The following is a 27,810-nucleotide window of genomic DNA, read 5'->3' as shown; positions in this document are numbered from 1 at the left end:
AATTATACAAGCAGCTACAAAATGCAGTAAGAAAATACATGCAGTACAGGGTTAGACAAGTTTTCAAAAATTCACCTATCGGGCCCGAACCAAATTTTCACTTGCCCGAAATTTTAATTACATTTTTCTATGTGTTTTCCCTTTCATAAATTTTCACTTTTGTTAAGAGACCATGTCTAGCGAAATAATAGACGTTAAACGAGGACAACAACAACAACAAAATCCATGTCTCTACTGGCTTAAAAATGACATGGTCAATATAGGCAGGCATTCAGCCCCATGTGCTGTCACACCCAGTGGTAATTTGAGCGGGTCACATCTGGAAATTTTTACTTGCCCATCTGGCAAGTGGGGAAGCACTTCTGCTTGCCCGAACAGCACTTTTACTTGCCCGAGACAATCGGGCTAATGGACTTGTTTATCCCTGCAGTAGATACTAGTATTCAAAAAGGATAAGTCATAGAATTTCAAAGTCAACTCCAAGGTCAAAGAAGAAGATGTGAAAGAACAAAAATGAAGAATCTATTGTGTGTTCAATAATTTTGTTCTGCCTTCCTGACCACTTAGATTTCATGATAAAGGCAACTTTTCTTTTAGTCAAACTTTTTTGTTTGCATCAGTTTTGGGGTTCCCAGAAGATGTCATCCATATTATCAAATCAGCATGGCCTAATTACTTTTAGAGACAGTAAAGTTACATAATGTTACAGGTACCAGTCCAATTTTAATAATAACAGATAAATGGTGTTGTCATGCTTGGAGGGCAAACACTCCCACATCATTACACAATAATTACTGAAGATAAAATCAAGGAACATCCTGCAATGCTTTCTTCATTCCTCACTACAAGTTTGTAATCAAAGTCCTCTACTGTACACACTTCCAAACCAATTGTAACTGGTGGCATCAAAGTCTGCCATGTACTTCTGACAGTCTCAGTTCTTGCCTATTGAACTCTTATTTTATAGAAGTTTCATACATTCTAGTTTGACAAATACCTATTACACATGCTAAAAAATGCACCAGATTCCCTGTTGATGCTCCATCATACATGTACATGTAAGTCTTTACAAGTTATAACTAGCTGTATCCTGGCAATGGTAATCTGAGCCCATCCTTTGCCTCGAAAAAGGTGTAAGACAAAGTAATGGAGTCCACTTTGTACATGGCAGGGTCGTCTGCAAACTCCGGGTCAATGAAGAAGAAGACTGGCATGTCAACCTACACACAAGGAAAAACAGGGTCAATGTGGTCAACTTATAAGTTACACATGATTTCAGTACCAACTAATCTTTCTCAACAAGTAACATCTTGATTGTTTCAAAATTCAACTGCCCCTGCCGAAGTCAAATCTACTGATTGATATGATTGATATTGTCAACTTTAGCCTGGGAACCATACCATCGAGGCGCTTGGGCGGGGTAAACTCCAAAGGCCGGCTACAAGCTCTATCGGCAAAATCTCAAAGGGCAGCTAATCAGACAGGCTGATAGAAGCAGGTCGGTGCCGGGTAAAGCTCCCCAAAGCCGACCGCGGAGAATGGTACCCAGCCAATGTCAACTTATGTTGGTAAATTCGCCGATAAAGACTTGCACTTTAACATTCAAGGCGTGCGTACCTTCCGCTACTGCCCAAATGACCCTGTCGGGTACTCCAAATCCTCCGGCAAACTACAATTACATCAAATTTGGCGCAGAGTTAAGATACAGCCCATGTATGGTCACAATAGGCAGTGTTTTGGTATCTACGGGACTGGAAATCTTAGTGCTTAGGAACTGACAAAAAGTGACCACAATGGCCAGATGGTCCCTATGCAAAGGTGGCCACTGATACAGGTTTGACTGGACAGAGAAGCAAGACGTGTACAGAACACCATATTAATGTTTCCCAGGCTACATGTAGACTGCTGGTATGCTTATTATCATTATTACCTCCTCATGTGGCTCCAACCTCTGTTCTTCAAAACAGAAACACTGCAAGGTATGAAATGAGAAAAGATTTTAAAGTTCTAATGAAACATCAGTCATAGATACGTATTACTAGTGGTATAACATGTTATACACATGTATTTCATCACAATGATCAAGTACATGTAGCCAATAGGTACATGTATTACAATTAACATCAGAGGTAATATTTACTACTGTAGCAGTGTAGTCAAGGAGCTTTTATCTAGCTGTTCTTGAGTTATCTTGTTCACACGCACACAAATGCTAGTGAAAATACAACCTCCATATATTTCATGGAGGTAAAAATCAGCATGAAGTCAACGAGAAATGTACTATTGGATGTTTACACGACTCTTGTTAGGCTTTATGTAAAGCTTAACAGACAGAACATGCCCTCTAAGAGTCGCCATGGGTATATACACATATTGTGAATTTTGATGAATATTTGCACCTGAATTTTGTTGAAATATTGTCCTGCTTCAAACGGCACCACATTGTATGTGGAGATACCGATGATTGGCTGGTTGGTTGGGTTCCGTGCGGTGTAGAAGGCCAACGCTGTCTCACCTGGAACCAGCTGGAGAGGGAACACAGACCTGACTTTTAACCTCTACACAGGGTGCATCATTACATGTGCATGTGCATGATCAGATGGTTAATACTGCTGAGTGACAATATCTGGGAAGACAGCAACAGGTACTGTAGATACTGATACAAAGGTGCTTTTTGAACACATAGGATACTGGCTGTACCTTGATAGAAGACTGTCTTGGTCGAAAGTTCCATCGCATGCTGGCTGCCGTGTCTGCACTAAAGCGGATTTCCAGTTCCCGGTCTTCCACAGGTTTCATTTGTGCTACTGTCTCTGATCCATGCTTGACTGTTCCTCCCAAACCAGTGGCCTACCAAACATAGAAATGCCACAGTACATATACAGTGTGTACTAGTATTACATGACCATTTTCAGGCAAAGAATACAGGAAAGAAGTGCTGGAGTACAGTGGGCATCTGTAACTTACATATATAGTGCTGGTAAAAACCGGTATTTCTTGCTGGACTAATCGAAAAACAACAGACTGGAAAAAAAATCAATGGATCTGTTTTTGGCCCGATTAGAAAATGAATCAGATTTTAGAAGAGTTCTTTTGAGCACTACAAAAGAAAAAGGCCTCTAATCATGTCTTGCTCTCCAAAGTTCAGTGGACCTGATTCGAACCCAGTACAACATCAAAGAACCATCGAAGAGTCCAACAAACCTCAAATTCCACAACAAACTAAAAAAAAACTATGTTTTTTTGTGAGTGACTAACAAACAGAGGAGAGATTCAAAACACAGATATCAAACATATTCTTTTAAAACATCCTTGATAAAAAAAATCCCCAACAGACATACTGACCTAACAGAACATCCTATAGTGGTACGTAAGCAAACTTACCTGACAGAACATCCTATAGAGTGGTACACAGGCGTAAGCCAGTCCTGCTACCAGCACTCCAATCCCCCCGATGTACATCATCAAACTTTTGTTCTTCTGTCTCCAGTCGTGACGACCCCTCCCAGTCTGTACCAGTCTGGACTGAAGGTAAGGTGTGGGCACTCCCAGCAGCTGCCTGGTGTTGGGTGCTACATTGGCACAGTGGGAACTGTAATGACCGTAAACCGTCCTGGAACTGCCCGTTTGTGTTGCTTGCCTAATGTTCATTATATTGTGTTCACTCCAAGTACATTTCTTAAGTGCTGGCTTTTTGATGCACAGCAAAGCAATTCTCCTTTGACATCCTATCATTTTGAGAGAAGTTTATATTTTCTCAAGCAGCCGATCAGCAGGACAGTTGTGGTATTTCTCCTGGAATAGGAAAGAGATGTAGTTAATACAGGGTGCAAAATACCTGGTTGAGCTGTTGTGCCAAGTAACCATGTTTCCTTGGTGCAACTTAGGCCCAATCTACACACAGTTTTTACCGATATCTGTGGAGATGTCGGGAGGGACCTAGAACGTAGGAGGCCGGACACCCATGGCGCTTGCAGTCATAAACATATAGCGCGATTTTCCACATGGCGTTATATGCTAATGAGCCTTCCCGAAGTCAGGAAGCATCTACACGCGCGCAAAGCTGTCGGGGACCCCTGCTAAGCTATCGGTAAGGTATCGTAGTATTCGTACGAATGGTCCGGACCTTTCGCGAGAAATTTTCCCGATATTGTAATGGCGATATAGTAGTTCCATCTAGACGATGAAAAAAAGCTGTCGGCGAGAGGTTGTAGGCTCGCCGATATCGGGAAAAACTGTGTGTAGATCGTGCCTTATTGAGAAACTCATGTAAACCAGGGCCCTATCTGCAGGGTTAGACAAGTTTTCTAAAATTCACTATCGGGCATATAAAGAATTTACTTGCCCAAACCAATTTTTCAATTGCCTCAAATTCAAATGTCACTATTACATGCATTTTCACTTCCAGCAATGGAATTCTTACTATTGCCTCTATTTTTCTATGTTGACCATTGCTTGATGGCATGACTTTAACAGTAACAAGTACAGTCAAACCTGCCGACCTGCCGACCACCCGGGGGACCGGGCAAAAGCAGTCCAATTGGACAGGTGGTCGGTTAAAAGAGTATCAACTCACAACATGCCCGATGCATAGTTTAAATGGTTTCCGTTGTGTTAAATGGCATATAGCAAGCACACTGCACGCACGCAAAGAAGCAAAGTCTTTAATGTCAAATACAGCACGCACACTGTTAACTGTAAATTTAACCCCAAGCTTTTATCAACCTTTTATACGCGATATGATACAGTGTTTTAAAGCTCAATATTTGTACACTAACGTTTTAGACGTAAGGGAACTTTGATGCTGTCAGTTACCATACAGACCTTTATGCGTTGCTGTGTTCTTGATCGCCGTATCTGAAATAACTACTACGGTGCACCTTTCGAATTCGATGCCCGGTATGTCCCGATAGCGTACTTACCCATGGCTGAATGTACGGTACACTTGGAAAAAAGCACTCACACAGGTCTTTCTTAAAAAGGTATGAGCTACTTAGATCTTTCTTTAAAAAGTATGAGGCTATATACGTTTCAGCATTCGTTCATTTTATAATGATATAGATTTTTTTTAAACTTCTGTAACAACTTCGGATTTTCTTGCAAGGAAACTTCCTCCCATATTACTGTAGACTGCCCCATTGACCCACCCATTGACCGCCGCCATCTTTATTCTAAACATAACATCGTAATGGCAGTCAAAACCCGACGCAAACTGGCCGATTTCGGCACAAAATCGCGCTAGCTATCATAAAAAATCGATGAAAACCTCAATTTTAAAAATGATGCGGTCGTTATGGGTCCCAATTTGGGCCGGTCGCGGTCGTGTTGGCTAGGTGGTCGTTGAGAAAAGGTCGCTTAATGCTTACGTCAATGGGAAAAAAAATCGGGACCGAGAAAAAGCAGTCGAAATGGCCAGGTGGTCGCTGAGAAGAGGTGGTCGCTCGGGCAGGTTTGACTGTAATTTCAAATACATGTACAACATACACACGTTCTTGACCGACGTATCTGTATGTCCCATCCACTGATATTACTGTACAGTGTACCTTTCCAATTTAGTGTACTAACCCACGGGTGAATGTACAGTTATTTGTTGGAAAAAAAGCTCACACTCACACAGATCTTTCTTAAAAAGGTATGAGGTACACAGATCTTTCTTAAAAAGGTATGAGGTACACAGATCTTTCTTAAAAAGGTATGAGACTATATATGTTTCAGCATTCCTATACTTTGTTTAAAATAATAAAACAAATTTTTTAAACTTCTGTATCAACTAAATTCAAATTTTCTTACAACGAAATTTCCTCCCATATTACAGTAGACTACTCCATTGACCCACCCACATGCATCCGCAGGAATCTTTATGTCTCATAATGGCAGTCAAATCCAACACAAACTTGCAGATTTCGGCACAAAATGACACCTCAAGTCAAGGTTCAAAATGACACGGTCATTATGGGCAGGGCTTTGTCATTTCAGCTAGAAGAAAGTGTACCGCAACAGTGCTGTAATAGTACCATATGACTATAAGTATAACCGACTGACTGATTAGACTTTCGCTTCCGAAAAGAGTTTCATCAGGTTGGTAGAATGACCGACTATCTGGTTGATAGTCAATTTATCAAAGTACATCTATAAGGGTGCAATGTCCAGCAGGCTGCCCTTTGCTGTACTCTTGATGTCTTTGCAGGACAAATTCAAGTATGGGCCATACTAGAGCAATATATGCCAGCTCTTTGATTTTCTTTGATCTCATTTTCAAGTTTCGTCTTAAAAAGCCAAGTGCTAAGTTGTTTGCTTTGTTTACTATGTTAGTAAGATGTTGTTGTTGTTGTCCTTATTTAACGTCTACTTCTCCGCTAGATGTGGTCTCCTGGTGCTTTTCCTGCTTAGTGCTCTTTTAGTTTGCTGTCCTCAATGGTGCTTGCACACTGGTGCCTTGCTTATGCGTGTTTGGAAGTGTTACTTAGTCCTGCTTCTTCTTCTTCTATATGAAGTTCTAAGGGATAGTTGACCAACATCTGTCACGCCGTTGGGTCATGTCAGAGGTCGGGCCACTGAAGTACTTGAAAATGTTGTAGTTTTGTGTGGTGATCGCAAGCTATGCTGAAGGTAGTTAATTTAGATGAGCCCACCTCTTAGTGCCCTCTACGTGTAACAAATTATATAACGTTACAGCAGAAGTTTGTATATACCCTTTGTTCATTCCCCAGCTGGTCTTCTCGCATTCTTGCTAAGGTAACCATGTCGTCTTTCTTGTTGTGGTGTTCCGTAAACTTCATTTATGTTGTCAATAATTTCATTCAATAGTTGTTGTCTACTATACTAACTCTACTCAAGGAGGTTATATCACATAAACCTCCTTGCTCTACTCTTGTCTTGCGCAGGAATGACCTGCCCCCCTCCCCCTTCAACAATGCGCATGAAATTCTATCAAAAATTGCACTTATATTTTCCCCTCCCCTTTACCGATCAACAGTCTGTTACTCTAAATTGATCTTACATCAATGCCTAAAATACCACTTACCTTCTTCTCCTACAGAATCCAACGACACATTTGTTACTTCTTGGTGGTCAGCAAAACTTACGAAACCTGTCGTGCCGTTCTGATGACGTCATGATCGGAAGGTCAAAGGACGAAAAGGCAAATTAAATGGCTTGGCGGGTAGCTAACATAGCAAGGAGCATACCATGACTGACCAAGGAGGTTGAACCTCCTTGGACTGACACAGTTTTACCCCTAGCAAAAGAATTGTATAATACTGAAAAATGTAAGAACTTAGACCTAACGTTACATTGTGGGCAGGGGCCAATTAGCCCCGGACAGCGGAGTTTGCGTTACACAGACAATTTACCTTAATCTAAAGACCTAACGTTAGTAGTAGAAATTGGCCAAATACTACAGACAGAAAACACACCAGAGAGTTTCGATGGCCGCAAACTGTACTCCTCGGCCACCTAATTTCTCCGGTGTGTTTTCTGTCTATTTGGCCACTTTCTACTATTTTTCCAGGCCACTTTCTACTATTTTTCCAGCGACCTGGGGAGTCTGGTAGACATGAGCTTTTTTTTTTTAGTCGTTTTTATCGGGCTATCTATTTTGTATTGTATCTTGCTGTGTCAAAACCTAACATGCTGGCGTACTTCAAGAAGATTGACGAAATAGAAATCCCGATAAAAATGGCAAACAAAAAAAACAAAACAACCGGAGCCTAACCCCTGCTTGGAGAGTATACTAGTACTATATTATATGGGCAAATAGGGTCGCTCCACCCACAAGGGGGTTTCTTTTAACACCTGAGTTGAGTTTAGCTCAGATTGAGCGAGTGGGCGAGCCACCCTATTTGCCCATAGTAAGGCCATGTTGATTTGATTATATGGATCGCACCAATTTTCGGCCGTTTCCAAAAAAAAATTTCGACCACACACAATGAATTATGCAAAGCAGCTGTAAAATGAGCACAAATATTCTGTAGATTGAAAAAAAAAAAGTATCAGAAAACAGATAACTAATCATAGTCTAATGCCATAGAATGCCAAAATAAATCTAAAGTCAAAGAATAAGATGCGAAAGGACAGAAAGAAAAAAATCTACTGTTTGTAGGGGGAGGTACCAGTACAGAAAATTCAGGTCCCGTTCAGGTCCAGAGGATCATTTTCAGGTCCGAATCTGAACCTGGACCTGATTGTCTGTGGAAACTTAAGAACTGCAATACTCAAAACAATGGTAATTGGTCAGTTTTGCTACAAAGGAATCTGGTGGATCATTGGACTCCCACTGGCATTTAAAAATCCCATCTCCAAGTAATAAAGGCTAACTGTCTCTGTACCTTTGACTGTAGAAACTTGGTACAATTGACGTTAAACTCTACTTGACTTCCTTTTGTTGTCTTCTTGGCCCCCGGTAAGACCCCAAATGCCTGCTGACATAGTGTGTCCATTTTGTAATTGGCGAAACCTGTTCCTCTGATTTTTTTTCCAGGTCTGTTTTTTTTCGGATTGGTCCAAGAAGAAAAAAATGTCTTGTACCCGTATAATGTACTGGTCCCTACACCTAACTGTTGGTATACCATACTATGTGTGTTTAGTCCTATGTTAAACCTTCCTGGCCACTTTGATTTCATACTGGAGGCCAAACTTTTTTTTTATTCGCTCGCTCGCTCGCATCAGTTATGGAGTTCCCAGAGGATGTCATCCATATAATCAAACCAACATGGCCTAATGGCCGAGTGACCATGTAAAGTCATCATGTATAGTACAGTATAGTACTCTACTCTACTAGTAGTACAGTACATACAGGATACAGGACAGTAGAGCCAATAGAAAACAAAATTGTGGGATTCCAACTCCTGAATGGTCTTGAATGAGATCTGTGATCTCTGTGTGGGTGTCTACAGCCGTAGCCGGTTGCCGTTGAATATCCTCTACCAGGCTACGTGGATCGGTGGTCTAACGTAGAAATTGGACAAACAATAGAGTCAATAGTACGCTAGGGTGAGTTGGCCGGCCAGAAAAAAAAAACATTATCCTCACCACTTCGTAATGTTTTTTTTCAGGCCGGCTGACTCCCTTAGCGTACTATTGACTCTATTTGTCCAATTTCTACAATGCATTTAATAGACCACCGATCCACGTAGCCTGGTAGAGGCTAGCCGTTGAACATCACTGGGTAGTTTTCCATATCATGTTTTTATGTCCTCACAACTTTAACGTAACGTTACCAGAAAAGTGGAAATACGAGGTGTCTACAACTGTATGGTAATTCCACATTCACTTGAGAGCCTAGTGCTTCCCTTCGTTTTCTCAAGGACCTTTGGTTTTCTGCACTCTCTCTCTCTCTCATTTGCGCCTCCCTCCCAGCCCAAGTAACATAAGCGGTTTGTTTACTGTTGCGTAAACCTTCATTGATGGTGTTGTATTTCAACTCGCTATTCCACTATCAATGAGATCAGGTGAATTACAGGACGGCAGGTAAGTGGAAAATTTGTGAATGAACAGGTCTGAATTAGCATGATTTGCATATGAAAGGACGTCAATCTACCATCGATAAATCTTTCAAAGGGCAAAGGTCCCTACTGCTGATTGGCTCACACTCGTGAGGTATTTGCTTTCTTTATCTTGTCAATGGTTAGCTCCGCCTTCCTGATATACAAGCCACTTCATGACGTCAATGCATCGCCATGGTGATCCCGCCTAGGGTTTCAGCAAAATAATTATTAATGAAGCCATTGACAGTATAGATTACTTTGACCAATCACCGACGAGTATTGCTAATGACTTGACCAACCAGCACAACAGCTTCTCCGTCCTGCTGGGTTGCGGAGGCATAGTGGACATTTCTCATAGCAGGGAATCTATGCCGTCGACGGAGTATTTTTTGCGAAAAACGATTGTATATCGGCTTCCAATCGCGCTAGGAAGGACCAAAGAGGAATAGGGTGTTTGTAGTCCCTCACCAACTAGGTCATCGCCGCCGGTTTGCCCCTGATTGTGAGGAGTTTTGGTGTTTGAAGGTGAGGGTTGGGACTGCCTACCATGTATAAATGTAGAGGTATGGCGTTATGCAGCCGTCTGGGCCCGTCCACCATGATCGCCGTGCATCTTGCCATCTTGTGGGGTTCTCGTGCTCTTTTGGATCGGATAACAGCTGTTTATATCATGTATATGATCAGACACAAACCTAGTTTGCATTGCAAAGTGAAGTATGGACGCAGGTAAAGTTGTGTTTTCCCGTCGAGGCGGATTTGAACCCAGCACCGTCGGTGCGCTGTTACGCTGCTGTTGTAGCAGGCGTTCATTCATAATTTTCGGCCTCCATGTTTTCGCAGGGTGAGCGGGGCGGCCCAACACACGCAGTGCCAATGGCCTACAACCAGCGGAAAGAATTCTACGACCAGGAAGTGCCTTATATGTATCCTCAGGTAAGGAAACCTTACAAAAACGTATTTTATTGGAGGGAGGTGAAAACATATAATTTAACGTTAACATAAAGGCTGGCAGATGACAAAATTTCACCGATCTCCACTGCACTGGATGCCAGACTGTTTCCAGATCTACACAAACCAGCTTGGCGCCCCCTGAGTTTCAACCTTACTGCAAATTATTATTTTGATCGGGGGCATGTCATAATTTGGGGGCATGTTGGCTCTGGAGTTGAAGAACTGTAGTGTGCATGTGCTGAAAAACAGACAGGCTGAGTTTTGGTGGAGGGGGAAAGTAACTAACAGTTACCATTCCAGAAGAGAAGTAAAGACTATTTAAAGGTGATACTGTACTGCTTATGTAGGAGAAAACCGAAATAACCTGTGTTTTTTGTCTTGTTGCAGAGTGTTCCCAGTACAGATCGTGAGGATGACACACCTCCGGCAAATGATGGACAAAAACGCAAGGAACTTCAAGATTCTGAAGGTGCAAGATTATTTCTTTTGATAGGTTCTTTCGACACGATGCGGATGAAATCAAATTTTTAGCAGTTCCTGGATAAATGAATTAAGTGAAGTGAAGTGATAGTTCAGGAACCTTGAATCATCAGCTGTGAGTAAGAGATTTTAGAAAAATCTCTTCGACTGTTGAAATAGGTTTTCAAGCATCAAGTTGTTTCTGTCTAGGAAGACATCGTCATGCATAAAAGACAATGGTATAAACAGACAAATTTGGGCAGCAAAATCTTATACGAGGATATAAAAATATGAAGATGCAAACAATTTAGAAATGTATCTGCAAAATGAAATTTCCATCCTGCTACCGTTAGTGTAAATGAATACTTGGTAGTCAGCAAATAACTGCCACCAGTTGTCAGAGACACAAATTTACCCAAGTAATGTTCAGTGTATATTTGGACCAGAAATGCTCATAAAATAAAAGAGTACGTCTTGCAAGAAAATGGCTCATGGTCATGTGTTAGAGCAACCTTTTTTCCATGTTATGAAGCATCATCACGATTAGATGCTGACTTCTGATTCTCTTTATCTTCAGAGCTGTTTCAAGATTTGAGCCAACTCCAGGAGGCCTGGCTAGCTGAAGGTAATGCCAAGATCTTCTTATTTGTTGTTATGTGCAGATTTTGGTGTATGCATATTCATGACATAGACATATTCATGTGTGATGCATGGCATTGTGCATATTATATTATAGGTGACTATGTTTATTCTCCTTGCAGATGTCCTGTCATAACTTTTAGTGTGATATTTCTCCCTTTTGATCTAAGAATGTTTCTCTTTATTTTATAGCAAGTTGTGTTGAAGACGAAGAACAGTTTGTGCCTGATTTCCAAGCTGAGAACAGTAAGTCATCTTCCACAGTTGTTGAGGATAGATATTGGAAGGATAAAGGAGTGGTATTGACATATTGATAGTGTAGCAGGTATGGGATTGGTGGTAAGTGTGTTAGTGGAGATAAGGCATGAGGAGCAGGGTTAGGGATGGGACAGTTAAACAACGCTGGAACCAGTGCAGCTGGCACCTGTAGTCATGTCTTTCCGTTTCCAACTACCGACAGGTGACTATTCAAATTATTGCCTTCCTACGGATTTAGATTTATATGTTTTTGAGTGGAGGAGCAAAAAGGGGTACTGTTTACCTCCTTTTGATGATGATATAAGTAGTACGATAGCTCGTGAATAAGGGTCAGTGTTGATACATTCAAGAAACCGCACCTTTTTTATAGCCACCTTCTCCATGGTGTGTTAAAATGCATGATGTTGTACTATTGAATTACAGTCAGAAAATGTCTTTCCATCAAGATATACCTACCCAGTATATGTTTGAGTGGAAAGGAAAATATCCATGCCATTGGATTTCCAGTTGTTTTCTGAGTATGAGCGGTTTCCTTTGAAGTTGAGAGAAACTGTGATCTTCATTTTTCATGATATGTCACAATGTGAATGTTGGCTTGGTCACCTTCTGCAGGACTCTTTGTTCCAATAAAACCTCGTATAAAGGTTTTCTCCATGTTTGAGACAAAACATACAATTGTTACTTTGATAGAGATGAAATATTAGTTAATTCCGTAGGGGGCCATTTTGTAGCATATGGTGATATTCATGAAGATGTGACATTAATTATTCAGCAAAAGTTGAGGTTTGAGCATGATTTTTTTTATAAAACCAGGTAGAAAATCCAACTGAAACCTTTTTTCGGCTGGATTGGTAGAAAGTAGCATATGGTTTACATTTTGTTCATGTACATGACATAAACCATACAGAAAAGGACCACATATTCTCTGTAAATCGTTTAATATTTGTTAGGACTTGACAGTTGTTGTTTTTTCAAAAAAATTCTGTTCATTAATTGTAACATATTTGGTTTTGAACAACAAACACCCTAGTATTTCATTTAACCATACCAGCCCAAGACTGCCTCCAGCAAATTTGGCCATGGAAAAGCAAAAAGCTTGTGTTACTTGGTGGGGACAAAATGTATTTGTTCTTCTTAAATATTGACATTTGGTTTGCGGCCAGATGGTGAACATAGCCGCAGCCATTCCCCCTAGCATGGTGGATGTTGGGCTTCTAACTGCTGCATGATGGGAAGAACAGTGTGCACTCATTCTCATTGAAATGTACAAAACAGCACTTTTTGTTCGAAAAAAAGATAAATCGGCTTATTTTTCAGTGAAACCTACCTGATTGTTTAGGAAAATTCCTCTTTTCACGATAAATGGCAATACAAAAAATGGCAATACATTATTTTAACAAATGTTACCAGTAACGTTTGTTACAACAGTAAACTTTACCCGTTTTCTTCGAAATGATTAGCATTATTGGCTACATCATTTAGGTATAAGTGGACATCCCTAGGGACATTTAAAAAGTTGGCAGCATAAACCGCCTAACACAGCCTCCAAAATCAGTGACAGTAGCGATCTGACGTGATCGGGCAGAAGTTTCACTTGCCGAACAATCATTCTGGGAACTGAAATGTTGCAATTTTGGCTACTTATTTTAATTCTTTGTGTCTTCTTAGGCGACAGCCATTTTTTAGGGGGTGAAATTCCACCCATGGCTGTAATTTCTTCCAATCTATCAACCAATACGATTTTGGTGGTGCATCTTTTGTAATACATTACAAGGGTTGTAGAAAAATAAGGAAGCAGTGATGTTGTCTATGATTTGGTCCATATCAAGTGGTTAAGGCAGGCGACAGCACTTTTTACATTTCCATGAGAACAGCCTGTGTGGAGGTTGCAGGGCCCCAGAACAAACCAATGTTTACCCAGGCCCCATGAATGGACCTCCAGACTTTTGTGAATGAAATGTAATGTGAGGAGCCCACCTCAGGTTACAACTCACAACAAAACCTGCCCTCAATCCTGGCCAGCTTTTCTGTGGTTCCTTCAGTTAGAGTGCTCTGCAGCCTTTTGAAAGATATGTTAGAAATATACTTTACATTGGAATTAGGACATCAATTCTGATACATATGGTAATTTTGTTATGCTTGTGTTTCTGTGCTGTGCAGGACTGAAGAGACAGTGTTTTAATTCACTTATCCAGTAAAATTTGGTGATCAGACAGAGGCCATTTTGCATTATTTGTTTGAAGTTTGACGAAAAGAATGGTATGTTCCTTAGACTGTCCCCATCCTTCCTGATTAATGAGATCAAGAACTGACAAAGTAATGTAGGGAAACAAGAATAGTATTTGTGCATGTATGCCAGAACATATTTGCACTTTAGTTGGATAAGATTAGTTACTCTCTAACTAAGTGGAGGTAACTGGTAAGGCCTTCACTTGCTTAACTTTATTGTACCTGGACATTGAAACTGGTTTTGAGAAAATTATTGTTGCAGGTAAAAGGGCGTCACATTAGTCAATACATCAGATCCATAATTACTTAAGTGTATATAGTGTCCAAGATATTATTGTTTTTTTATCTGTATCACATTCATACAACAACAAGCAAGTAGATGTCTGTTCATAACTTAGAAAACATCTATATAGAATAGGTTTGTCATGAGATTCTACAAAACAGTATTTGAAAATCCTGAGCCTGTGAAGTGAATGATATGTAGTGTACAGAGGTTCCCACAGAGCAGTCCTGGGCCCCAGGCCAACTGTAACCTGATACTAGTGATAGTGTCCATGTCCCCAGGCACAAGCAGCCTGCTGCCTGCCTGTCACTCAGACCCACTACTGGCAAAGGTTGTCATTAGGGCTGGGTGTACCGGTACAAAACAGTTTTTTCTTATTGGACCGATTGTTGGACCTATTGGAAAATGAACAGATTATATGATCAGGCATTCACACATTTTGGGGCTTACCAGTCAAGGAAAATAACAAGAACAAAGTAGAGTAGAGTCTATAGTCATTTCTACCAAGTTTTAAAGTCAATAATTCCAGTACCCATCCCTACTGCTGACCATGGCTGATAAATTCAAATTTTGATGTACAAAAATGTATAATACATGTAGTGTGAATATGCCCATGAATGGAATTCAAACAACAATATGGACAGAGGAGAGCTGACCCTTCTATACTGTTCATTGCAGTTTTGACAGCCCCTATGAAGGTCAAGTCCGAGCCGCGCAGCCTTGATGAGTGTCCCCGCCCCTGCTCACACATGGTCCCGCCTGGCGAGATGTCCAACCCGGACAAGTTCGACTTTGGCGAGCAGCTATTCATGGGAAACCCGTGCGATCCCAAACTGCCTCCTCTACCACCAGCCCACCCACCTACCCCTAAACAGGATGGCATGTCTTACCCACCCAGTACCTCAAGTACAGGCTACCCACATCCACCAGAACCACCCAGGTACGTCTCCTATCTTACACTCACACATCTCAACATCATGGAGTCCATACAAACTACCAGAAAGCAAGAAAGTGGGGGTGCGTTGTTGAATATTATTCGCTTGTTCTCAAGTACTGGCAAGTTTGTAAAAGAGGTAACAGTATCAACTTAAATTTGTTAAATGCACATTATTATTCATGAAAGAAGCATTCCACGCCAGAAGCGGTCATTATAATTTCTCAGACGATATCTGATAATCACTCGACTGCTTTCATTAGCAGTTAGTTAGAGATATTGTGCCTGACGCTGGTCATACAAACAGTTTTGGAGCTGCCATTTTACATTGACCTACTTTCAACGCCTTGTATTAAAGTGCCCAAATCTCTGTATCCCAAGACAGGGTAGTCTTCAAACTTTTTTTCTCCTTAAATGTGTGATAGTCACTTAACCACTTCCTAAAGCTTGTCCCAACTACTATTAGGGAGAAAGTGTGACAGAAGTCGGTCATACAAGCAGTTTTGGTGCTGGCAAAATCATGTACAGCACAGTACGTTAGAAGTGGGTCCATATGGGGGTATTTGGATTTAGAAAAGGATTATTGCAGAAAAGACAGATGAGATAATTTAGCCAAAAGTCGGGTGATTCTTATGTCCTGTTACTTAATGACTTTTTTTTTCTGCAGGTACCAGAGACAACTGTCGGAGCCTGCCTACAGATTGGCAGATCCTCATGCCTTCCAGCGACAGGTGTCAGATCCCATGTTTCATAGACAAGTTCCTGACCACATGCATTTCCAGCGATCGGCGTCAGACACAGGTTTTCAGCCACCTCGTAGCGAGGGCCAGTCTCCATTTCCGACCAACATCAAGCAGGAGTTCCCTGAGCCCATGTACAGTCGTGCCATGGCTCCACCCTTCCCACCATGTCCACCAATCAAACAGGAGCCCAGAGACATGGGATATGATGGTGGACAAGCAGGTTGGTATACAGATATGAGAAGGACACAGTCATGCTCTTAAACTTTAAAGGGCCAGAATAAAGCTTATGGAAATGAACATGTTTGTTTCAGACTGTTGTTTTTGCAAAAAACATTAAGACTTTTTGATGCTTCCAATGCTTTCGAGGCAGTTGATCTAAAATGTTACATCCCTATGTCATGTACATCCCAATATCATTTTATGTTAATCATAACCAAATGATTTCAAATGTGCTGAAGTAGTGCTTTTAGATGTAAAAGGACTTTCTGGATACACAAATTCTATACTGTTAACTGATCAGTAATTGGACCGTAGAAGGATGGATGAATAATCTTATTCTAGTGTGTCATTGTTCCTGAAATGTGATTTTGCATGTTGTTGTAGAAGTTCCAGTGTGGGACCCTTACCAGCGTCGGGACTCCATGTATGGTCCCCAGGCAGCCGCAGGTGAAGGTAAGCATGGCACCAACATCATCCAATCTTTAATGTTAAGTACATTTAGGACTTATGTGAAGAACTATTGCCATTAGTATGTTAAAAAGCTCTGTACATGGACACCCAAGCAGGTCTCTTACTACATTTGTTTTTATTTTCTGCTGTGTTGTACATGGCTGTACAACTGCTCAAGTTCAATCTATTGGAATAAAGTTAGATAGACAGAAATGTCTATAGTTAGATAGACAGAAATCACACCTTCAGGAGCTGTAGGGCTAGACTGTAATGGAATGACATATGAATGATCACTATAGATGTACATGTAGGTGTTCTTGTCAACAGGTTTCTGCCAGATAAGCACTGTAAGTGTACCCTATCAAAGCACATGACATACAGTGTCCTTGTTTCTAACATGAACTTTTAAGGGACAGAAAAAGTAGGAGTTGGTCGGCTTGGGGAGGTTGCCATTAGACCAAATTTGTCTCTACTATTCAGTGTTACTAGATTTTACTGAGCCTTTGGTTTTGCAGTCTCTTAGCCAGAAACAGGTTATTGTCACAAGGCAAACACAGCTGTTCTGATCCCCACACAACTGTCTGACATTTTTATTGTGCTGATAACATAAATGTAAGTGTTTAGCTATCCATGTACAGTAAGTACAGTTCCAGCACCTGCTCTTTCCCATCAGACTTAATGACATATTCCATAGTCCTCTTTATCATCAATCAAGTCTATCAGATGGCTGGGGACCTAATTTTGAAATACGGAATAGTTTAATTGTAATAAAGCACTATCGGATGCAGACATGATTTTTTTAAATGGTATCTGTCTGAAAATCAAGAAAAACATTCATGATTTGGGGCTGATAAAGACTTCAAGAGTCATTCCATATTTTATTCCAGAGAGTGTTTTGGTATTTTGGAATCATTCCCAACATTTACAATTTTCCTAATGTTGATAACCCCCCTGCACCCCATCCTTGCACTACAGCTGATTCCTGTGATTTTGTTTCCAAGCAAAATCTATTTTGATAAACTAGCATCATAGTCGACAATATGAAGTCAAGCCTCATAAAGGAATAGGATTCCCCAGAGAGGCTTGTTCACTATATCATAGATCTGCTAGACTGGCTACAGGACTAGCCATTTTCTTCTGCTTCAGGCTCAGCTAGAAAGACTTAATTGTATGTCTTTGATAGAGCATTATACAGGAAGCACACTGACTATGGAACATTTGTCTCTTGTTTTCTTCAGGCTTCCTTACTGATAGCAACATCAGGTCTTTCTATGATGACAGCTGCCTGCCAGACAAGTTAGCTGAAGGTAAGGTCTTATGTCACTTTATGGCAAAATTGTAGAGTTGTCTTGAGAGAAAGATAGACAATGTTTCATACAAAACTTAGTTATGACATGAATACAAGGTGAGTTTCTATGAATCTTATGGACATGGTTACACGGGACCATTATGTTAATGCCATTTGTGGATAAGTGCAGGGTTGGACAAGTTTTCTAAAATTCACTTGTCCTATCAGGCAAGTACATAGAAATTGCCCTAACAAACTTTTCACTTGCCTGAAATTTAAATGACATTTTTCTGTGTATTTTCACGTCTAGCCATGGAATTCTTTTAGGCTCTATAATTCTGTGTTGAAAAATGATTGATGCCATGACTGTGAAAAGAAAATAGTGTCAGAATCTCACTCATGGAAAAATGAGGTGAGATATGCGCTTGTCCGATCAGCACTTTCACTTGCTCAGGACAATTGGATAAGTGGACTTGTCCAACCCTACAAGACATGTGTGTTAGTGGTGGTTAATCGGTTGGTTGTTTCGTTGGCTGATTTGTTGGTTGGTTAGTTGTTTGGATGGATGGATGGATGATGGAAGAAGTGACAATAAGTTTTCACTCTCTGTAGCATGCTGTTCCTTTATGTGTATCTCCTCCCACATTCCTTAGTTCCAGAGACTTTTCTTTCCTGCAAAGATGTTTTTATTTGTGTGCAAATGGCACAAGTAAATAATAGTATAGTACTATTGACAGACAAGCGGAAGAGGCTTGGTGGCACATTGCTGGGGCAACAAGCCTCCAAATCTGAAACTAAGGAAACTATAGAGAAACCTATGCAAGTGAAACACCACTGCATTAAATAGCCCACAGGCATGTGTTTGCAAATGAATACACAGAATTTGACCAAAAAATGAATAGATAAATAAAGCACAACTTGATCAGTGTACAACAGATTGATCATTGTCCGAAATTGTTGCAAAATGATAACGTTGCAACTATTAACAATAGTACTATGACGTCGATCATATCATGGTTCTTGTGGGATAAGAGAATGCATAACATGACAGGATAACATACCCTGCAATCCCTCACACACACACTCTGGGACCAAATCTAGCTGCCATCAGAAGTTCCAATGCCCCAGGCACAGATTAGCCACTTCCTGTCTGCAGACTCTTAGTGAAACCTGATCCCTGCAGGGGGGGGGGTATGTTAGTGTGAAGGCTCACTTTACACTAGGTTGCTTTAACCGTCCTGTTTTAGTTAACCGTCATATGACGCTTAACCGATAAGGGCCGTATGACGGTATTTCCGAAAAAACGACCTGAGCCACCTCCGGACCTGGTCCTGGGTCGGTTCAGCGGGGGGCCCGTGACGGTTTCTCTTGTGTGTAAACCGTCAACGGTGACAGTAATGGGAGGTTGTGGATCATATGCTAATGACATATGGAAATATGTTTTTCTTCATTCTAATCGTTTGAGACATGCTTTCGCCTGTGTGTCTAAAGACAACCTTCACCGCAGCAAAGCGTCACATGACGGTATACCGTTCCCAATGTAAATCGGGCCTACATGATATGGAACCTGGTATGGGTACTTGGGCATACTGAAATACAATACTGTACAATTTTTAGTTCCAACAGAATCACAGTTCGTAAGGCCAGTACATTGTATGTGATGAACCATATGATGTTGGAGCTAAGGGCCACTTAAGACAGACAACAGTTATATAGTCGTGCAACTGTTGAAGACAGTACTGTAAATGCATTTAAGTTCGCGGGGATTTAATCTCACGGTAGCGGGAAAAAGGACTTTTTGCGGTGGTTTTAAGTTCGCGGTAGCACCGTAGACTGCAGTCTAATACCATAATAGAAAAATGTTCGCGACGGATTTAATTTCACGGTAAAGTGATCACAGCGAAAACTGCAAACATTAATCTACCGCGAACATTTCTGCATTTACAGTATTTTAAGAGACCTGCGACCAACAAAAGAATCCTGTGCTGTGGTTGTCAAGCGATACTCTGAAAGCATGTCTAAAGACAACTGTTGCCCACAACAATACTTATAGACAGTAACATTAGCACGACTATATAACTGTTGTAGGTATAAAGCTGGCCCAAGGCAGCTTTCAATTTCATACAGCTATGTTACTTGTCAAAATATGAGCTTAATAGTTTGGATGCTATTTTGGTTATTCTTGAAGAAATGGATAATGGATGAAAGATGGAAATACAACATGCATGTACTGTTAAGGTTGTTTACATGTAGGTAAGGAAGTCTTAATATTCATTAGTCTTTGCAATAAGTTACCACTTAGAAGGGAACTGGCAGGCTCTTTAACTGTGATGCAGTCATAAATCCAAACCTGTAGGATACATAGATTGGCTTTAAAAGATCCATCACTGTCAAAAATAGGAAATTACTGGTTAATTGAACTGATGTAGGCTTATCTGTGGATCTAACTCAGCAGGGAAGGGTTCTATCCGGTTGTCTGACATGGCTCCACTGTGCATCAGAAGACACTCTTTGATGCATGTACCTCTACTCAACATGACCACCCAGTGCAGCAACTGTGGTACTTATGAATCTTTGCCTTGCACTGCCTCTAATCATACCCAAATCAAGTCTTATTGTACACTGTTGTGATTACGTGTATGAACAACCAGAATATCATCACATCCCGGGTAATCAAGACCATGAGTGATTTCTATCAACTTGACACAAGCTTCTGGCAGGTCCTGTATCAACAATAGGCAGTTTCAAATTGTCTAAAACGGTGTCTGTTTTAGGTATGAAGCCAGAACTGTACCGAGAAGCTCCCACCTACCAGCGGCGGGGTTCTCTCCAGCTGTGGCAGTTCCTTGTGGCTTTACTGGAGGACCCGAGCAACACTCCCTTCATCGCATGGACAGGCAGAGGACTGGAGTTCAAACTTATTGAACCAGAAGAGGTGGGTATAAAAATTATGTACATTTATATCAAACCTGGTCCGTTTTTACGTTAACGTTTGATATCGGTGTTCCGACCGTATTTTACGGTACGGCCCGGGTCTCTATAGTTTGATTTGAAAGATTTGAAATTGCATATGGGAGTCGCTGTAGAAAATATGAACAACTGTGCTCGCGTCTGTTCTTTTATTTGAATTGACGAATAAATTGTAGATGTGATGTGCATTAATGTGTTAATTGTTTCCTCGGTTTGTCCTGTCCCTACTGCCGAAGTCAGGCCGTACCTCGAGCGATACGGAATACCCTGTGTTGTATTTTATATGTACACCTTTCTACCTTATTATCCAGGAAACTGTACAAAGACAGTAGTGAAAACTAAATATGCTATCTTGTGTCCGAGTGTTTGACTTATTTTACTGTTGCACAACGACCACAGGTTGCCCGGCGCTGGGGCATGCAGAAGAACAGACCAGCCATGAACTATGATAAACTCAGCCGCTCCTTACGGTACTACTATGAGAAAGGCATCATGCAGAAAGTGGCAGGGGAACGTTATGTCTACAAGTTCACATGTGACCCGGAGGCATTGTTCTCCATGGCATTCCCTGACAATCAGCGTCCAGTACTAAAAACAGACAGCCAGGTATGTTGTAGCTTCTTTAGCGTTGAACCTGACAGGTCCTGTACGGTTGACAGTGATATTGAAGTTATACCTCACTCACTCACTCTCACTCTCACTCACTCTCACTCACTCACTCACTCACTCACTCACACACTCACTCACTCACACTCACTCACACACTCACTCTCACTCACTCACACACTCACTCACACACTCACTCACACACTCACTCACACACTCACTCACACACTCACTCACACACTCACGCACACACTCACGCGCACTCACTCACACACTCACTCACAATCAATCAATCAATCAATCAATCAATATCCAGTTTATCATCTTCTGTTCCTGTTACCAATCCTGAAGATATATAAAATGGAAATATTTAAGATAACTAGAGTCTAGATCTGTAACATAAATGTATAAAGATACATATGCACTTCAGATCCAACCATCACAATACTTCTTTTTTTTTAATATTTATTGCATATTGCAACCATCACAATACTTCTGCTAAACATTTGTATTTGTGACTGTGTTACGGTGAAACGTTGATAGAGTGAATTTGTGTTGTCAGGTCCCACAGATGAACCCACCACTGGTTGTGCCTACGGACTGCCCTGTGACGGGGGATAACACCGTGCCTCTCAGGCACCTGGACGACAGTCTGGAGCAGATGGCATACATGCAGGAGATGCAGCGAGTCTGCACTTCTGCATCTGACCAGGCACTGGATAATGCCATTTTTTGAACAACCTCCACCTGTTAACAGTATTACTGTATAGTACACACAACATTGCAGAACCTTGCAATGCTGAGGTGAAACTATCCTATAGGAACACCAACAGAAAGGTCAAGAGATGGTAACTTGACAGGAGGGTCTCACTGGAACAGTACTCACAGACTCTACATCATTGTATGTCGTCTCTAGACTACAGGGCAGATGATCTGTAACAAGCTAGCAGAATGTGGCCTGGAATGAGCTGACTGCTTTTGTGTCAGAACCCCTGTAAATATGTGTGGCTTACTCAACTACCATAAGGTAGAGCACCAATGTGTGGAGTTGAGGACATGTGAATGTTTGACATTATGATAAGATGCTTGAAAATTTGGCCTCTTACTGTACAGAAATAAAGTAGTATGTGAGAGAGATGAAATCTATATTTGATTTCTATATTTGATTGTACTTACAAAGGTTTCAAAAGAAAAGGCCTTCAACCAGAGTGCTTTGAATCCTTTGATACAAATGAGTCTAGCAAGGTGGAGCCTTACAGAAAGAGTTGTAAAGTCTTGTACATACAGATAACAAACGTCTAGATCTTACCAAGGTCCAGGGCAGTTAAGTTTGACTTTCACTAACAGTGAACTCCCATTTAATGTACAGTACTACTACTTGTCAACCTATGACATGTTTCAGGTACTGTGAATGCTTTTTGTAATCAGCTGATTCTGTGTAGGTAAGATGTTGCCAAAGCAGGTCTTTATCAAATTTTTGTTTTCATCAATGGCAGTATGTCCAGATTTAGACATTATTTGTAGGAAAAGACTTCTCACTCTGTTGAGAAGTATACTGGCTTTGCACCCTCAAGTTGTTTTTAAGTGAATTGGAATTGTATTATGCGACAATAATGACTGCCATGACTGATGCATCAGAAGATGCAGTAGATAGTATTTGGTCCATGCCGCCTGGCGTATGGAGGTGTCATTACGTGCTGTGCCTTTCTTCAATGACGTTTACTCAACTGTAAGAATTCAACACTGTCTACTTTGTCTATGACGTCATGTGACAAGGGCTTGTAAGAGCCAAATCGTCTCAATGAGGATTTCCCTTTGATGTTAAAAGAAAGATGTTTTATCAACAATATAGGATATTAAAGAAAACTACTGTATATTTCATTGTAGAGGGAGCTAAAAACTCACATATTTTCTGCACCCATCTAGTGTGAGAGTCTCAGTATGTATATGTATATGTAACATCTATTGCATATAGAAGAATCATTGTAGTGTTCCATATATACAAATTTAATTGATTTGACTGTTCAGAGATACATGAAACTTGTATTATGATTGGAACTGTCATATTTCAATAAAGTTTGTAAATACTGCAAAAGTTTGTCAAGTGTTCCTTATAACATGTACCTTATATAGAATTATGATGACAGAATTTGGAATGAATTTATTATGCCAGGTAAAGAACCTGAATAAAAATAAAAATTACCACTCAGCAAATTTTCACCATTAATGAAACCATTCACCAACTTTCTGGTGTAGCAAACAAAAAAACTGACACTACTTTTGTAATTTTCAACGAACAGGTGCTGTTACTGTACAGTAATAGTGTTTTTGTACTTTTTTTCAAGCTGAAAACTTTTTTTTCTTTATGTTTGGGATTGCCCTTACCTTTACCCGAACCATTTTACAATTTTATTTTTATTTTTATTTCGCCCTCTCGCTCCTTATTTTTTATGAAAAAATCCGTGAACCAAGAAATTAAATTGGTGTGGCCTTATATAGAATTATGATGACAGAATTTGGAATGAATTTATTATGCCAGGTAAAGAACCTGGATTCAGCTGCAGTTGTCAGATTCCAGAAGGCACAAGTCTCAACATAATGTACATTTCTGAAGAGATTCTCAGGCTCTCAGTGACAAGTCTGTGAATGGCTTTATATCATAGAAGGAGTCAAATTCCTAGAAAAACATTGGATTGATTTTCTTGTTGTTGTTTCGGCAGTCCAAGATTATCTGTTATGTTTAAAACAAGTGTTCAAAGGACAAGTTATTAATACAAATTCCTGGTATAACCCTTTTCTGCATGGTGTAGGGCGTTAGGTAATAAGGATCATACAGATAACGACATTGTATAGAGACTCCATGTGAAGTCGGTCCATTGTAGACAATTGGTTCTACATCAGGTCATGTAAGGTCACCTGCAAACAATTCTCAAGGTGAAGTGGGAAAATCCTCTCAGGTAGGGGTGGGTACCGGTACAGAAAATTCAGGTTTAGGTCCAGAGGATCAGGTCCGGACCTGAACCTGGACCTGATTCAGTTTATGAACAGTTGTGAATTGGCGATACTCAAAACAATTGTCCATTTCGCTACAAAGAAGTCTGTTTTGTGGACTATTTCACTACCACTGGCGTTTTGAAACCTTACAAGGCTTACTGCCCCTGTACGATTGACTAAAAATCGGTAGAAATGACTACAGATTCTACTATACTTCACTCTTGTTATTTTCTTCGACAGATAAGCCCTAAAACGTGTTGATGCCTGATCATATAATCTGTTCATTTTCCAGTATGTCCATCCGGTCTACTGAATTTTTTCAGGTCCGGTTTTTCTGGACCGGCCCAATATGAAAATCAGGTTTTGTACCGATACCCACCCTTTCTCCCAGGTCATAATGGCCGGCCGGCCATCAAGTTGTTCTGATTCTATCGACCATAGACTTTCTACAACTGTATGTTGAAATTTGTCCATTCTAGTCTGGAATTGCTGCAGGTAGACTGGTTATATCTGGCATTTCCATCCTGCTGGTGAGGCCGGCTGCCTCCGCAGACTTCATCCCCCGGCGCACGATGGCATACTGCACGGTCAGCCCCAGCAGCACTCCCGCCACCAACAACGCTACGGCTACTCCGGCCAACGTGCCTGACAGAACAGAACAGTTCCAAACCCTGTAATGCACACTTGACACTTTGTGTACCTTTGTTCAAATTTCTTTTCAAATTGAGACTTGATGTCACAAATTCATACCATTCTGACAAACACTTCAAAATCATATTGATTGTTGGAAGTTATGAATTCTGATTGTATTCCAGAATGATATTTTGCCAGACAACATCATGGAGCTGGAACGCCGAAATATTGCAGTTTTATTTTGTAAAATTGGAGAAAAAGCATCAATAGCCTATGATTGATTGGTACATCTTGACACACTGGCCATAGGAAAATGTAAGTCTTTATGGAGAAGTTTTTTTGCAACAAAGGAGGATTTTTATTTGAATACACAACACCCACAGACAAAATGAATAATGTTGAACAAAACCTGATCTTGAAATAGAGAAACATTTCATGTCACTGCACTGTCAGTTGTATTATACTAGTAGATAACGATAGTGCATGTAATATGACAGTATACGATGCTTTCTGATCTGATACCACTAGTATGCGAGATCCCGACAAAGATCCAATTTTCACTTCTTATCTGGGCTTCTAAACACTAAAAAAAATTTAAACATGCCAAAGTTGGAGCTCAGCCATCCTTTAAGCCCCGGTCACAAAGCTCGTGCGACGGACATATGTTCCTGCGATGGCCATATACCGTATATTGCGCGATGATCTGTATCTATCTGTACGCTCGTATCTATGTAGCAGGTATAATCGCCCTTCGGCGTAACACACCAGGACACACTGATCGCAGTAAATCTTGCTTATACCCCTGTCACATTATCCACGATCTTCGGGCGTATCGATGCAAGATCAGCCATATTAAAGATCGACAGAGGGTTGCGCGTATTTTTTCACCTGAAAACCGTCCCTGTCCACATATAAGCACATACTTTGTATCTTGTACAATTGTTGTGCAATAAAGTTATTGTTATAAGCGAGGCTCGGGTGATTGCCGCAGAATTGTCATCCGATCGATTTTCGCCAAATGTGACAGGGATATTAAAATCATCGCAGAACATCGGGTGATTTTTCACTTGTGTCTCTTCTGCAGAGCCGCCTGAACGCTTTTGTCAAACCAACCAAATACGAACCTAACTGCTGTCTATAATGCCTTTCACTGAAATGAAAAGAAACTATAACAACACGAGTCTTACAAACAAAGGTTCAAAACATGACAAATCAAGCTCAAGTAATGGTATGGTTATCTCCACAATTGTAGAGCTTTGTGACCTGGGCCTTACTGGACTGGTCCAAACAAAAAATAAGATGTCATGGTACAAATAAAGATGGTACCTGAGCTGTGACCCTGGACAGTACCGAGGAGTTCTCCGTTACACCCTGTCGTGCTGGCATCACGTTTGGCTTTGTTTGGACGGCAGACAATATTGCTGGGCGGTGTGTAAACGTTGTGTTGTAAGGATCCTGGGATGGCAGTGATCTGTACGTCCTGTGGTACGGCATTGTAAAGAGCGATGAGTCAATTTTATGACTTATATCCTAATCATGCTGTAAATGAACAAGATGTGTTATATTAGCATTTAGGGAATAGTGAGTTACCACACTAACTTTAATATGCAAAACTTCGTTTCATTGTTAGCATTTCTTAGCCACAGCCCGGCATTGAACAGACGGGGGTGACACGGGCGCACGACCTCCGGCTGTAGCCACGTGGCTCCAACGTCACATGGGCAAGTCCCAAAATCATTTGAAGCTTTGATTAGATAAAGTTTAGTCTTCTTTCATATTATCATAGTCGTAGTGACGTAGGATTGGAGGAAGATCACTGAGTGAGGGATGTTTGATATTCATCTCAAAATCATAATAAAGCCCCCTTTACAAATCAAGAATTTAGCTCGGCCGAGTTGTCAGTGATCATGAGCTCTAAATTACGAGGAGGTATGACCCTCGCGGAATTCATGAAATTTGGTGTAATCTATGGTCTTCACTACGAACAAATGGCAGAGTTTCTTCGTCGGCATCAGGGTCGTACCTCCTCGTAATTTAGAGCTCGCTGACAACTCGGCCGAGCTAAGTTCTTGATTTGTAAAGGGGGCTTAACAACAACTTACCAGCATATAGTGAAAAGATAATTACTTACAATTTTACTACTCCAGTTACGAGGATTTGGAGTTCCCGACAGTCATTTTGGTGGTAGCGGAAGGTACGCATGCCTTAAACGTTAGAGTGCAAGTCTTTGTCGGCGAATTTACCAACATTCCGCAGGGCAATATCAATCATGTTCGGTAGATTGGACTTTGGCAGTGTCAGTTGAATTTTGAGATGATGAAGACAATGTTACTTGGTTAGAAAGATAAGTGGGTAGTAAAATCACGTGTAACTTACTGCTCGTGGTCAATTGATCAGCATATCTCAGAGTCTGTGATGGCCACCTGTCTATAGTGGCGACATTCCAGTCCGTTGAGTGCCCGCTAAAGACGTGTTTAACTTTAGTATGATTTTTACTATTTATGCAAATTAGGTCCTCATTTGCATTATGTATAATTCAACGATGTACGCGTACAAGCGGTTTAACTGCCATCTTATGTTCATGCGGAATTCATGACATTTGGTGTAATCTATGGTCTTCACTAGCCTGAGTACCATCCTCCGTAGTGACCGCTGGCTCACTACTTTCG

The 27,810-nt window shown here is 40.8% G+C and overlaps 3 protein-coding genes across 6 annotated transcripts in view; 1 reads left to right on the top strand and 2 right to left on the bottom strand.

Moving 5' to 3' along the window:
* Positions 1-540: 540 nt before the first annotated feature.
* On the bottom strand, positions 541-7,211 carry LOC118403909 (cytochrome c oxidase assembly protein COX11, mitochondrial-like). Of its 2 annotated transcripts, XM_035802772.1 has the most exons (7): positions 7,025-7,211; positions 3,385-3,795; positions 2,701-2,850; positions 2,400-2,525; positions 1,931-1,972; positions 1,182-1,220; positions 541-916 (listed from the first exon to the last, which is right to left on the bottom strand). In XM_035802772.1, exons 2-7 carry the CDS (start codon positions 3,733-3,735, stop codon positions 857-859), a joined length of 768 nt encoding a protein of 255 aa, XP_035658665.1. In that variant the 5' UTR covers positions 3,736-3,795; positions 7,025-7,211; the 3' UTR covers positions 541-856. The 2 variants fall into 2 exon arrangements, with proteins under 2 accessions (XP_035658665.1, XP_035658664.1); XM_035802771.1 differs by having other exon boundaries at positions 704-1,220.
* Positions 7,212-9,794: 2,583 nt separating this feature from the next.
* On the top strand, positions 9,795-23,609 carry LOC118403908 (ETS translocation variant 1-like). Of its 3 annotated transcripts, none has more exons than XM_035802769.1 (13): positions 9,795-10,010; positions 10,326-10,418; positions 10,824-10,905; positions 11,473-11,520; positions 11,727-11,780; positions 14,983-15,244; positions 15,906-16,201; positions 16,585-16,653; positions 17,889-17,957; positions 20,394-20,498; positions 20,713-20,873; positions 21,308-21,514; positions 22,077-23,609. In XM_035802769.1, the coding sequence occupies exons 2-13, from the start codon at positions 10,359-10,361 to the stop codon at positions 22,248-22,250; spliced, it is 1,587 nt and encodes a 528-aa protein (XP_035658662.1). In that variant the 5' UTR covers positions 9,795-10,010; positions 10,326-10,358; the 3' UTR covers positions 22,251-23,609. The 3 variants fall into 3 exon arrangements, with proteins under 3 accessions (XP_035658662.1, XP_035658661.1, XP_035658663.1); XM_035802768.1 differs by having other exon boundaries at positions 20,391-20,498; XM_035802770.1 differs by lacking the exon at positions 20,394-20,498.
* Positions 23,610-24,009: 400 nt separating this feature from the next.
* LOC118403907 overlaps positions 24,010-27,810 on the bottom strand; it is a gene marked incomplete in the record, with an annotated part of 17,420 nt that continues 13,619 nt past the window's right edge. The window contains 2 exon segments of the mRNA XM_035802766.1: positions 24,010-25,153; positions 26,468-26,621. Of these exon segments, the coding sequence (XP_035658659.1) occupies positions 24,984-25,153; positions 26,468-26,621 (324 nt within the window).

This window comes from Branchiostoma floridae, chromosome 16 (assembly GCF_000003815.2).
Source record: "Branchiostoma floridae strain S238N-H82 chromosome 16, Bfl_VNyyK, whole genome shotgun sequence".
Classification (NCBI taxonomy): domain Eukaryota; kingdom Metazoa; phylum Chordata; class Leptocardii; order Amphioxiformes; family Branchiostomatidae; genus Branchiostoma; species Branchiostoma floridae.
The sequence above is the reverse complement of the archived record's forward strand: the minus strand, read 5'-3'. Positions and strand labels throughout refer to the sequence as shown.

Excerpts from the sequence above, each read along its gene's own strand:
- LOC118403908 (XM_035802768.1), top strand. The coding sequence starts at position 10,359 with ATGGCCTACAACCAGCGGAAAGAATTCTACGACCAGGAAGTGCCTTAT. Across the intron at positions 11,781-14,982 it reads TGATTTCCAAGCTGAGAACA|TTTTGACAGCCCCTATGAAG; the intron begins GTAAGTCATCTT and ends TGTTCATTGCAG. Across the intron at positions 20,874-21,307 it reads AACTTATTGAACCAGAAGAG|GTTGCCCGGCGCTGGGGCAT; the intron begins GTGGGTATAAAA and ends CAACGACCACAG.
- LOC118403909 (XM_035802771.1), bottom strand. The coding sequence starts at position 3,735 with ATGATAGGATGTCAAAGGAGAATTGCTTTGCTGTGCATCAAAAAGCCA. Across the intron at positions 2,851-3,384 it reads TCTATAGGATGTTCTGTCAG|GCCACTGGTTTGGGAGGAAC; the intron begins GTAAGTTTGCTT and ends TATGTTTGGTAG. Across the intron at positions 1,221-1,930 it reads GGTTGGAGCCACATGAGGAG|GTTGACATGCCAGTCTTCTT; the intron begins GTAATAATGATA and ends CCTTGTGTGTAG.